Raw genomic sequence first — 13,240 nt, forward strand, 5'->3', positions numbered from 1 at the left:
CTGTTAGACTCTCAGACACTGTTGTTTTGTGATAAATGTCGCTGAAGCAAGCAAGAATTTAAAAATGCAAATCGCCGGTGCTAAGTAACAGAGAGCGGTTTGAAGAAAAAATACGGAGGTTACAGTTCATTTGTTTATTTAGCTGAAATTTACGGTGGCCCTGAGAGGCCAAATGGACTGCAACCTAGGGAAACACCAGCAATAAGAAAAACGCTGCAAAAGCACACAAAACACAACGGAAATAGGAAAAGCAGAAATAGGAAAAAAGAAAACAGATATAGGAAAAACAAAAGCGGAAATAGGAAAAAACAGATTTCCAAAAGCACAAGGGAAGTGTTTCTGGGGACACAATAACCCGACGGACCAGTTTCAGGAACCAAAATATGCTAGGAATTTTGCTGGGAGACACTTAAAAGAAGTGGAGGATTTGTCGGTTTTATGAGGAAAGAAAAGATGAGAGGTAAGTGTGTTAGCCTAACTATTAGCCTAAAAATCAGCTATCAGTATTATATGAATCATGAGATTAAAACACACCTAGCATGTTTTGGTTCCTGCAACTGGTCCGTCGGGTTATTGTCTCCCCAGAAACACTTCCCTTGTGCTTTTGGAAATCTGTTTTTTCCTATTTCCGTTTTTGTTTTTTCTATTTCCGTTGTGTTTTGTGTATTTTTGCAGTGTTTTTCTTATTGCTGGTGTTTTCTTAAGTTGGAGTCCATTTGGCCTCTCAGGGCCACCGTAGAAATATTTAGCACTTTATTTCAAACTTGGTAACTGTCATAATTACTCATTCATATATTCAAATGTAGATTTTCAAGTCAACATAAATTCAGTCTACTTAATGTGAAAGTGTTTTTTAAAAAAATACATTTTCAGTATGGCAGATATTAAAGCATTCCAAGTATTAGAGTTGGGCATTAGAAGCCGGCAAGCTATCGTGGGTCAGCCTGACTATTGAAATGCTATTTTATTTTCTCTCTGCAGAGCTATTCCAGCTCTCAGCAACTCAATATGTGTTTGCTGTAACTTTGCGGGTCTGTAAAACTGGGAAAACTCGAGTAAAAGTCAAGTTAAAAAAACAACAACAACAAAAAAACCTCAGAGAGCTTTGATCAGCGGATAATTTATGTATGGAATACAAAGTGCTTGCATTGGAGGTTGTGATGGAGGGCTATGACTCACTTACACTGCCATAGATGAGAAAGAGTAAGACTGCTAATGCATCAAAAGATTTATCTGTCTATTTGACACTAAAGTACCGTATCCGTGTTTTACCCAAGGATTCCATCTTTTTTTCTCTTTCTTTCTCTCTCTCTCTTGCTATAGATATATATATATATATATATGTTTGTTATGAGATATGTTCAGGTTCTTTGTGTGGGTGCACAGAATTTGCATGAGGGTTAAAAAAAACTATTGCATTGCAGAAACATTTTTTGATGCGTCATCAGCATACTATATGTGCATTTTCCTCTTTCTACCTGTCACTGTTATGCTTATTGTGTTTTCTTCTTTCCTTTCCCTCATGCTGTCCCTAAAAGAGCCCTACAGAGAGACAAGTATGGGAGTCAAACTAAACATTGCTTATCAAATGTAATTGACTTTGGCTTTGCTTTCTTTTCACTCGATGCTGACAAAGGGGTAATGAAAACAACGTCATTCCCTTTGGAAGCAATACAATTCTCTTTGTGACAAAGGCCCCTCACCTTGACAAGAATGCCAGTTAAAATTGGTTTGAATCGCATCCCGAGTTCCACTGCTTACAGACATTTACACTACTTGGTTTAGTTTAAAAAAAGAAAAGAGAGAGACTTCTTCCACTCACATGTCCTAGGCCCATTTGATATCACACCCTGAATAAGTGAAGCCAGTTACAGCTAACATTAAGATTCACCTCAACGCTTGAAAAGGCACGTCGATATAAATTGATCTGTGATCTTTTTTAGAACGCCGTGCCTTTGTTCGTGCACCTTTTATTTGATTATGCCAAAAACGTACATATTTAGATTTTTTATGAGGCTAATTTCCTTCTTAGAAGTCTGAGACGTGCATCTTGTCAAATTTTCAAGAGGTCAGACTGCGAGCTTGACACTTTTAACGAGCTGGATGGCCTTGTCTGAGGTAGTTTGAATTATCTTCAAATATATGCTTTGATGTTGATAGCATGGACTTGGCTAACTGATAAAGCTATGAAAGCTTCATGTCCATGCAACAGAGAGAACAGAAAGCCTCCTTCCTTCCAGTGTGGCTTTACTTTGAAGTATCAGCTATGTTCACATTGATAAAACATACCAATATATACCCACCCCCCTATGCATTTTTACAATGTTGTTTCTAAATGCTCACATGGGACAATATGGTTGGGGTCCAAATTCTACAACTGGTGTTCTGGTTTGTGTTTCACTTTTAAGAGTTAATTGCATGGCTTCGATGTGTCCGTTGTCTTTGCCTGCACGCGTTTTGTGCTTTTGTGTCGTGCTCGAAGTTTGGTGCTGTCTGGTATCGCACATGTATCAATGTCTTCATCACTGCCATCATTTAATTGTTAATTTTCATGAAAATGAAGTAAGTCTTGGTATTGAGTACAGTTTTTAAAGGAAGGTAAGTGTGAGCTCATAGGATTTTACTGTAAACTGTGTGCTTTAATTAAAAATGCTAATCCAGGCCTTTACTTCAGTGTATTTCATAGAACTGGGAGGGTTGGTGATTTGATGGCTGCTGATAAAAACAGCATTTATGTCTCACAAGAGTTCACTGTTCTCATTCAGCCACTCTATCCCTACTCATCTTTGTCATTCCAGAGGGAATCCTGAACAATGCCCGGGATACAAGTGTCATGGATACTCTACCACTGAATGGTAACCATGGCAACAGTTATAGCATTGCCAGCGCTGAGTACATGAGTGACTGCGTCCAGATCATTGATCGGGGCTATAACCACAAGGAGACGACCCTGGAAAAGAAGATCCTAAAAGAGCTCACCTCCAATTACATCCCCTCCTACCTCAACAATTCCCACGAGCGCTCAAGCGAGCAGAATCGGAACCTCATGAACAAGCTGGTCAATAACGTTAGCAATGGCGGCAAGGACGGCGGCTACGGGATGGGCTTGGGCGTAGGGATGGGCATGAATGTCGCGCTGGGCCTTGATGACCATTCCACCTTTGTCCCCCACCACGACGAAGGCCTCGGTTTGGAGTTAATACGCGAGGAGTCGAACGCCCCGCTGCTGCCGCAGAGGCCGCCCCCGTCCCTGCAGGCGGTGGACAACCTTCACAATCACCTCCACCAGTCGGCACCCCCACCCCTGCCGCTGCCGCACCACCCCTTCTCGTCCGCCAGCGCTTCCTCCTCGTCTCGAAGGAGGATCCCCCAGGAGAACAGCGAAAGCTTCTTCCCTTTACTCACCAACGAGCACACTGAGGACGAAGGCTCATCGCCCAGCCACAGCCACCAGAGAGACTCCCTCTACACCAGCATGCCCATGCTGCCCGGCCTGCCCGACGTGTCCGGAGAATCGGCAGACGGCTCCAAGGAGGCCGGCGACGCCAAGAGCCCGGAGGCCAGCTCGGACGACGTTTACTACAAAAGCATGCCCAACTTGGGCTCACGTAACCACCTCCATCAGCTGCACTCTTACTACCAGCTAGGACGGGGCAGTAGTGATGGCTTCATTGTTCCCCCCAACAGAGAGGATCTATCTCCAGAAGAGGCCCAGCAGGAGCCCTCGCACCTAGTCACCAGCCTATAGGCCCGAACCCCCTCCCACCTGTGCCCATTGTATTCTCGCAGTCCTCTACTCTTTCCCCGTGTGCCCTTGGTCCATCAGTCGTTGGAAGTGGTAGCCTTTATTCTCTTTATTCTGTGTCCCGAAGACTGAGGCGGAGGAAGGAACTGTACCCTCGCTGTTACTGACCATAAGCAGGATAATAATTGCTACGAATGCGGTGGTGGGGGGCGTCGGCAGTTAATATGTGACTCTATTTAGTTAGACGCTGCAGAAGGTTGATGTTGTGCCCCCTCTCCTCCACTCGTCGCCCCCAACCCAGACACCGAACACCCCACAACACCGCGACATCCACCCCATCCCCGCCCCCTCCCAAACCCTGTGTGGTTTGCCGTGTTTTGTCTCGTTGTGAAAAGAGACAATTACTCACACAGGATTTTTAGGTCTCAGAGATATAGTGTTGACAGTCTACAGGAACTGCATACCCCTAAAGTCTGAAACTGAAGACTTCACCAGAATTAAAACGAAACAAAAAACAAAAAAAAGACTATTTTATTATACTTCTGTATCTATATTGACTTTTTGAGAGATTTTCTTCCTCTTTGGTGAGTTGCAGCACATTTTGTTTGCTGAAGTGTCCCTTCAATGAAAAAAAAGACAAAAACCACACATATACGCGCACACAGACACATTTTGGACAGTTACCATAAAGGAATTATTGATTGTATGCTTTTAAGCATAGCTGTTCTTTTTTTTTTTGTTGTTTGTTTGTTTTGGTTTCTTTCTTTGATTTTACTGTAATACCAGTTGTTAAAAGAGGGAGAAAAAAACTAATAGGAGAATTGCGAGATATTTCTATGTAACTGTACAGATAACTAGCATTGCACATAATAGTATGCTTTTTTTTCCCGTTCCGAGCGAACCCTTTTGTCTCTGTAAATGTAGTGATTAGGAGCAATTTTGTTCTGTTGTGCTGGCCTTTCTGGGCTTCTGGTACCAGTCTGTTTTTCTTTTCTGTTTTTTTCTTTCTCTTTTATCACTTTCTGAGAAATGACCATCGAAATAGGAGCAAAATTACACAAAAAATACAACACTTATCGTGCCGCATTTTCGTGAACCGTATTCACCTTTCTTTTTCAGGTCTGTTTTTTTTTTAATTATTATTTTCGCCTGGTTCGTTTTCTCTTTCCTTTTCTTTTTTTTTACTGTGTAGATAGCAGAGCTCTGATTCACAGATTGTCAAGGAGACAGAATCAGTCCGATTTAATCACGAGGTGTCCCTCAGAAGGTTTATAGTGCATCCTGCATCTATATTGGCATTCAGAAAACGCTTGTGCTTCTCAGAAAGAGAACAAATTGAACCTTGATGAGCACTAGACACTTGTGCAAAAAAAAGGAAAGAAAAATGGCTGTTTTACTTATTAAAGAAAGAGCTTTTGAAGTGAGAAAAACTGGAAGTGTTTTTCTTTTTCTTCCTCAAGGAGAAAATCTATTTATTTATTTGTTAAATAAACAGTAATAAAGGATGGGAGCAAGTTTAGCAACAAAAAGAAGTTTTTCTTATTGGCTATAATTATGGCTTCTTATTTATTCTTTTTTTTTTTTTTTTTGTATTGGTTTCCGAGTTGAATGACCTCATAACTAATATTTGTTGTAACAGTGAAACTTGTTTGCCAACAAATAAATTACTGATTAAGATTCATCATGTAGCTATGACAAAAGTACTGGTGTTTTGTCTGAGTCCCGGGACACTTTTGTATGGATAACAGCCGAAGACCTCCAAATAACGGAACGATCGAGTCTTTTCTTACTTCTGAGTTCGTATTCGTCATTAGCCCTCTGTCCATTTTAGTGCCAAGTCAGTTTTGGCCCCGGCAACAGTGGATGTGCTCTGTATGCTCTGGTCTGCTTTATAATAGAAGCAGTGGTTTCATAAGCTGTAATAAATATTTCAATATCATTGCTGTTGTAACCAATGGATTCTTTACAGATACGGTGTGCTTGATGTGATATTGATAAGCTGCGCTGGAGTTGTGAGAATAAAGTGGACCGTAGACCGCTTGAAAACAAGTGAGCAGCCTTACCTCTGAGAAACAGCAGCAACTGAAGCCAATCGATGTTTATACACATATTGGACAGGATTTGTTGGTTGGACTTTACTAAGAGCTTTTATTTATTAAAAAAGAAACCAAAAGGCAAACCCTTAATGACCATCTAAGGGAGCTTAGTCAACCTTAGCTTGTTTTATATTTGCTTTTTAAAGGTTAAGCAACTCTTACCTGAACTTGTGGCATTATTATGAGATCACAGAGCAGAGTGACATCTGTGAGATCACACATGGAGCATAGAGACAAAGCACAATTAAGTCCCACTGAAAACCTGAAAACTGAGCATTTAATGAGATGAAGGTGGATACCGAGGCAGTAGGACATGAGGTAATGGCAGGATGCTTACATGTGCGTTGATGACTCATGCACTCACTTTGATAGGTACACCTTGCTTTTATCGATTCAAACCCCCTTTTTTGCCTTCAGTGCTGCCTTAATTCTTCATGCCACAGATTCAGCAAGCTGCTGGAAACCTTTCTCAGAGTTTTTTGCCCATATTGACACAATAGCATCACACAGTTGCTTCAGATCTGTTTGCCGAACATCCATCACACCAGTCTTTCATTTCAACACATCCCAAAGATGCTCTATTCCATTGGAGTACAGGGAACTCATTAAACCAGTTTAAGATTATTTGCCATGGTGTGTTATGCTGCTGGAAGGAGCCATCAAGCAGCTATAGGTACACTGTGTTCATAAAGACATGGGCACGGTCAACACTCAATGGATGTGGCATTTAAACAATTCTCAGCTGATACATTGCAGCCCAAAGTGCTGAGAAAATACCCCCCACACCATTACACCACCACCAACCTGAAGCATTGATACGTAGCAGGATGAGTCCATGCTTTCATGCTGCTTACACCAAATTCTGACTCTGGGACTCTTCAGACCAGGCGTCGTTACTTTTGGTGAGCTTGTGTGAATTGTAGCCTCTTTTTCCTCGTCTTAACTGATAGGAGAGGCAGACGGTGCGGTCTTCTGCTGCTGTAGCTAATCTGCTTCAGGGTTCGATGTTTTTGTACTTTCAGAAATGCTCCTCTGCATACCTTGGTTGTAACATGTGGTTACTGTTGCCTTTCTCTCAGCTGAAAGCAGTCTGGCCAGTCTTCTCGGATCATTGGGATCAAAATTGCATTTTCACTGGATATTTTTTCTTTTCAGACTATTCTCTGTACTCTAGATAAGGTTGTGTGAGGGGAAAATCCCTGACAATCAGCAGTTTCTGAAATTCTCAGACCAGCCCATCTGCCACCAACAACAAGTCACCTAAATCATCTTTCTTCCCTATTTGGATGCTCGGTTTGAACTTCAGCAAGGAAATGTGCATCTTTTTAGGCCTATGAGTCACATTTATTTGCTAACATGTAGCTAACTCTAGCTTTATAACTGAAAAGTTTTCAAAACTGGTCATCTGGTGCAATGAAATCTCATATTTTTAACATTCTGAAGGCATTTTCTTTAGTCTGAGCTCGCAGTTCCATATTGTGGGACCTACTGTTTCCCCCTCTAGTCGGAGATGGCTTTCAGAGTATGACTGTAGCCTTCGAGTGTCTGAAAAATGAAGCCAGTGCGGAGATGCATTCTTACTGATGGCGAGCGGGAGATGATTCATCTTATTTAAAAACAGAAGTTTGGATTTATGGATGTCTATGAGAAGATGGACTCAATGGACACTTACTTGAGTTCATGATCTATATTGTTAGCTTCGGGTTTGACCAAATACAAAGGTTTATTTTTTCCCCAGTAGAGTCAAAAATTAAAGTAAAGTAGGGGATTCTTTAGGGAGGACCTAAAATCCAGTTGACAAGTTGCTATATGTGTCCCTTCTCAGAGATATTCATCTCTGGCTTGTCACATCTGGTTTCAAAACACCAGGATGACGATAGCGAGATGGTTCAAGGCTTCCCCACAGGATTTCACCAACCAGTGGATGATGACAGGTGGTACATCTATACCTGAAATGGCCACTGTTCATCCAGACAACGTAACAGTGCTTTCCTTGGGTCCTCAGCAATACACATACTCCAAGTGTGAAGAAATACTTGTTAGGTAAAGTGATGTGCAGACAAACATACAGCCATTCCTTTGCTTATCAGATCAGATGATTGGGTGTAGTGAAAAGGGTGTTGCTCATAGTGACTCACTTAGAGGATTATTACCCAGCTCTGCAGTTTTGGTCATTTTCTTCCTCAGGAAAACTCTGCTGTGCTGCAGCAAACAGCACACCAAGAGTTAAGAACTAGCTTTTGAAAGCAGCAGAGCCATTAGTTGCTAAAAAGCCACACATTCCCTCGAGATTCGGTTAACACCTATAAGTAAATATTGGACTTACATTAGCTGGCCTAAAACACAACTCCTAATGGATGTTAATGGCTCTGTGTGTGCTGCTTGTGTATAGGTGGTGATAATGTCAGTGGTGTGCTTGCAGCTTGTTTCGTGTGACAAAACGAACAAATGTTAGCATCAGATAAAAACATACCACAAGAGGAAACTGAAACCTGTCAAAAATCTGAATGACGCTTTGATGTTGATCAGATTTTTAGCTACAACATGAGGGAAAGTGGGATGTTTTAAGGCCATGGAGTGATTATTGACCCCGCTGGGGATAAACTATTCAGAAACATGCATCTCCCGTGCACTGTCGGCTTATCGGTTTTTGACACTTAGCATGTTAGCTAACATAAACAAATGTGTTCGATTGTTTCTGCTTACATGAAGAATTTCACTCTTTGCAGTTCAAGACTGAGTTTATTTCTTAAAAAGGAATGTCCTTCAATGAGCACATTAAACAGATATGTATGGCTGCTTTCTTATGCAAAACTAGAAACATCCTGTCTCAGAGTGATCCTGACAATTAAGGATGAATTTATTATTTCTAGGTTGGACTACTGTTATTCAGTATTCATCATTAACGCCTTGAAAAGCCTTCAGTTGATCCAAAATGCTGCAGCGAGAGTACTGACAAGGACTACAAAGAGAAAGCATATCTCTCCTATATTAGTTTCCCTTCAGTGGCTTTCTGTTGAATCCAGAATCTAACTAAAAAGTTCTTGAATAATCAGGCCCTCACATACAAGTTCTTGAAGGATAAAAAGCAGAATGGCTTTCCATCCCAGTTTGGACAGACACCCTCTCTATCTTTAAGATTATGCTTTAAGCTTTCCTTTTTGATAAATCCTATAGTTAGGACTGGATCACATGACCCTTCCTTCCTAGGATATTTTAAAAAGCAGAATGGTAATCAGTTAGGTTAGAGATTACTTATTTTCAAAAGCTTAATTACAGTTACTCTTTTTAAAACACGATTTACAACCTGAATAGGTGATAAAGCGATAGATCTTTCACCAGTAATCAAATGGAAAAGTCTCTTTTTAAAACTTGTTTGGCACAGACAACATTCTCTGACTGGAAGAAATTTGTTTAACATTTAAACCTATTTTCTGCACATTCCAGCACATAAAATAAATTTTTTTGTGTGTTTACACTCACTCTTTCAAATAGATGCAAGTAAAACACAACAGAAAATAAATAAAATCAAAGACTAGATTTTCACCTGTAAAGCAGGACTGTGGTAGGCGGAGGTTTACCCTGGTGCAGGTGTGCTGCAGCGGTCAGTGGAAGAATCTTTTCTCTGTGAATTTCACTTTTGATAAAAGAAGTTTTCCCACGCATAATGTTTTGTCACTTTTTATGATCAAACAAAATGACCCACGAGTCCTTCTGTCCGCTTATATATTATGTTACACAGCTGTTGTCACGAACGTTGCATAGGCCATGAGGCGTCCATGTTTTAGCAACGATACACCATTCTCCATTTAATCATCCCATTACTCGTTACTTGAAAAAGTCATTAGTCCTTTACTGTCTCTGATCTTACTCCTTTGTCCTGACTCATGCCAAACTGGTGGTGGCCGCCCCTCCCTGAGCCTGGTTCTGCTGGAGGTTTCTTCCTGTTAAAAGGGAGATTTTCCTTCCCACTGTTGCCACGTGCTTACTCATAGAGGGTCGTCTGATTGTTGAGGGTTTTTCTATATTACTGTAGGGTGTTTACCGTATAATATAAAGCTACTTAAGCTGACTGTTTTTGTGAATTGGTGCTATATAAAGAAATAAAACTGCATTGAATTGAAAAATGTTAGCTTGTTGCAGTAGATGTACAACATCCTTATATCCCTTATTTAATTCAGCTCTCGTGGCAGGGCTCGTTTGTGGATGCCTGCAGTTTTATGTGGCTCAGTTGGTTAGGGCGGTTAGCTAAACCAGTCAGGGTGTTGGAAAAGTAAAGGGTAAAAATAAGAAGACAAACAGCTGCATGCAGCAGCAGATGCTGATAATGATTAAAGTTTCATTTTTCATTATAAAGAGGCATTTGATTGAATGTTCATATTGAAAGTAAAACTTAACGCACATTCTCATATATATATTCTTTCACTGGATGGGACTATTTACAAACAGGCAGGTGACATTGTGAACATTAAATTAAGACCTAGATCATTTGCAGATAGTGTAGAATAAGTGATCAAACCAAACCTAAAGATTGTATAACTACAGTTATTAACAGATTCTTCACATGCAAGTTTTTGGAGCTGAAGACGTTCCCACTGGGGTAATGAACTCATTAAATTACCATGTGATAAACAGACCAAGGCTTATTTCTGTCTCACCATGTGTGCTTATTATATTTTACTGTGTCCTGCATGTAAAGTAGCTGTTGCAGACTGTGAGGGGAGTTCAGCCTATATTCACAGAGCTGGAACGGTGATGGATGGCTGAGTCATTGTGAGAAATTGCCAAAGATGTGGCGCTCCTCCTATTACAGCCAGGATCTCGGGTCGCAAGATAAAGGATGAAGGGGGCTTCAGCTCTAGCACTTTTGCCAGCCCATATGCTTAAGCATGGCTCTCTTTACTTGGAAATATGACCGAAAGTGCTCTGGACATCACCGCCGCGTGACATTGACTGGCATTTGCAGTCCCCGCGGAGTTCATGAAATGTGCTGAAGATGTGACTCCGGGCCCCACTTTATAAATGAGCCGTTACGCAAACTCATAAGCCAGCTCGGGCCCTGATGCTGACCAGGGACGTGCTCACATGGCACAAAATGCACTGGGGAATTACTGGCTTGAGACACTCGTGCCCACAGATGTTTAATGACACATGCAGAGATAGAGGTTTCTTTCGATTTTTGTTTTGAAGCCCAACATTATGCTTTATTAACACTGTTTATCCAAGTGAGAATATTTTCTGCCTGCCACAAATGTATATTGATTTTGCCGGCTAGGCCATCAGACCTTAGATTGAAATCTTTAATTGCTAAAGGTTTTCTGCTTACCTACCTAACTACAAAATAAGTGTTGACATGTGCTCACAGCTCTTAAAATAGGAGCTTCTACAGGAAGACTCAATGTACACTGTAAGTGCTTAAAGTTTCTTTTGAAAGCACCGCACGGTTTTTAAAGAGCTGGTTGAGATTAAATGATACATGTGTGCTGTTATCATTTTTGTGTTTCACAGGTTAAAAGAGGCCAAAAACATACATGTACTTACACATATACACATCTTTTAACCTCCAGGGGATGTTTCATTGGACAGTCCATGTGACCGGAGATATCCTTGTTGCTGACGTCAACCTCCTCCTCCAGCTCTTAACCACGTTCCACTTCTCCTAATCGCTTCATCCATAGCTGATTTATTTAATTGTTAGCATAAATGAATTTCAGCAAATGCAAATCAGTGGCTTATATCCTCATTTCTTCATTTAGCTTCATACAATATATTAAATCTCCCAGTTTTGGCCTCTCTCATAGTTAATGTTAACTCCACAGCAGACAGAAAAACGAAGAATAAGTGTACCTTTCTTGCTTTGTGTGGTCTACTTTTCGTTCCGCATCTCTTTAACCAGTATTAACTGAGGAAGGAAAGGTAGAGCAGAAACAGTGTGGCTGCACTGATAAGGACAAGTGTCCATTTGTGAGCCGTCTGGTCGAGGAGATGGTATTGGAAAACTGTTGTCTGGCGGCTCGTGTTGTGTCATTACGAGCAGCCGTGTATGTGTGAGTTCACGTCTGTGAGTGAGGACACAAGCCTGCGTGGATGTTTGCATGTGTGTGTATGGGGGGGGGGTAGAAACACCTGCATGCCGTGTGAACAACAGTATGTGAGTAGCTGAGATGTGATAATATAAAATGGCACATTTCATATCTTGCCTACTATTGAAAAATCAATGGCTGAATGCCTGGCAGAATTCCAAATGAAAGGTGAATCAATGTCATCTACAGCTATGTGTATTGGGACGACCTGACAGCCTCAGCACATAAAATAAAATAAGCTTCTTCTTCTTCTTCTTCTTCTTTTTTAGCAGCCCACATTGATTTAAAATAGGGTGTTTGGAGCGTCTCAGCTTCTGGCCCTTGGCGGCCCAATGTACTGCAAATTTGGGGGATTTTTATTAGCAATAGGGGAAAGGGTGGTCTTCAATCCACACAACCAAGTTTAAAACAACTTGATTAATGATCCTCACATGAACATAATGTTTTCCACCAAATTACTATTTTTTTTTAATTTTCAAATGTTAGTTTTTGTTTAGGATGAGCTCTTATCAGTGTTGCAAGTCATTTTAGAAGAAGGGAATAAGCAGAACAATTGTTCAAGGAAAGAAAGAAAAAAATGTTTGAATACAGACAATTATCTTGGGAAGTGTGAGAAATATTACTGTCTTCTTTCTTAATTTGTAGTTGAACTAAACAGGCTGAATGGCTTAATATCATTAAGTAATGAATATGAAATCTTTGGAGATGATAATAGCATAAATGCTGCTAGCAAGTTTTAATTTGTCGTCCTGCCCACCTGCTCCAGTTGAGCTCGACTCCAAAAGAAAAGGAGTTTATCACATTATGAGTTTTCTGCTGGTTTATTTTTAATATTGTTTTGCAGGATGTAACTTCATCATCTACCCTGCTGTTTAGAGAAAAAACAAAGAGATCTTAAATTGTGGCTAAAAACAAGCTAACCTAGCTTATTTTAAAAACAAGCTAACCTAGCTTGTTTTTAGCCATAAAACTAGCTAACCTACACAGAAAAGTGTTTTAGCACATGGCTGTCACAGCACATATGAAAAACTTAAATGTTTGGAAACTAATTTGGGCAAGGTTTATGCTTTAGTGAAAGAGGAGATAATAATATGTATTACTGAGTAACCAGGTCTCATAAGAACATGTGAAATAGTCACAAAAAGGCAGCCGGTTTTTTATGTTCATGGACATAAATGGTCAAGTTCTTTTGTGTGAGAGTGCACAAATTTGTAAGTAATATATTTGAACTGAATTTTCTTTCCTGTCTGAAGCAAGCCCGAAATCCCCATAGCAACCAAGAAAGAAAAGATTTGAAAGAGTGGCAATCATTGTAT

At 40.5% G+C, this 13,240-nt stretch overlaps 1 protein-coding gene across 9 annotated transcripts in view; it reads left to right on the plus strand.

The window, feature by feature from the left end:
• The window catches only part of LOC116333174 (adhesion G protein-coupled receptor L3-like), a 260,507-nt gene extending 254,823 nt beyond the window's left edge, over positions 1-5,684 (plus strand). For 6 of the 9 annotated variants that reach the window (XM_039609509.1, XM_039609512.1, XM_039609510.1 and 3 more), the window contains one exon: positions 2,799-5,684. In XM_039609509.1, coding sequence (XP_039465443.1) covers positions 2,799-3,748 — 950 coding nt within the window. In that variant the 3' untranslated portion in view covers positions 3,749-5,684. Of the gene's footprint in view, positions 1-1,538; positions 1,557-2,798 lie in introns of all 9 variants that reach the window. The other 3 variants (XM_039609513.1, XM_039609514.1, XM_039609515.1) reach the window with 2 other exon arrangements.
• Positions 5,685-13,240: the final 7,556 nt, after the last annotated feature.

The sequence above is a fragment of the Oreochromis aureus genome, linkage group 3 (assembly GCF_013358895.1).
Source record: "Oreochromis aureus strain Israel breed Guangdong linkage group 3, ZZ_aureus, whole genome shotgun sequence".
In the NCBI taxonomy this organism is placed as follows: domain Eukaryota; kingdom Metazoa; phylum Chordata; class Actinopteri; order Cichliformes; family Cichlidae; genus Oreochromis; species Oreochromis aureus.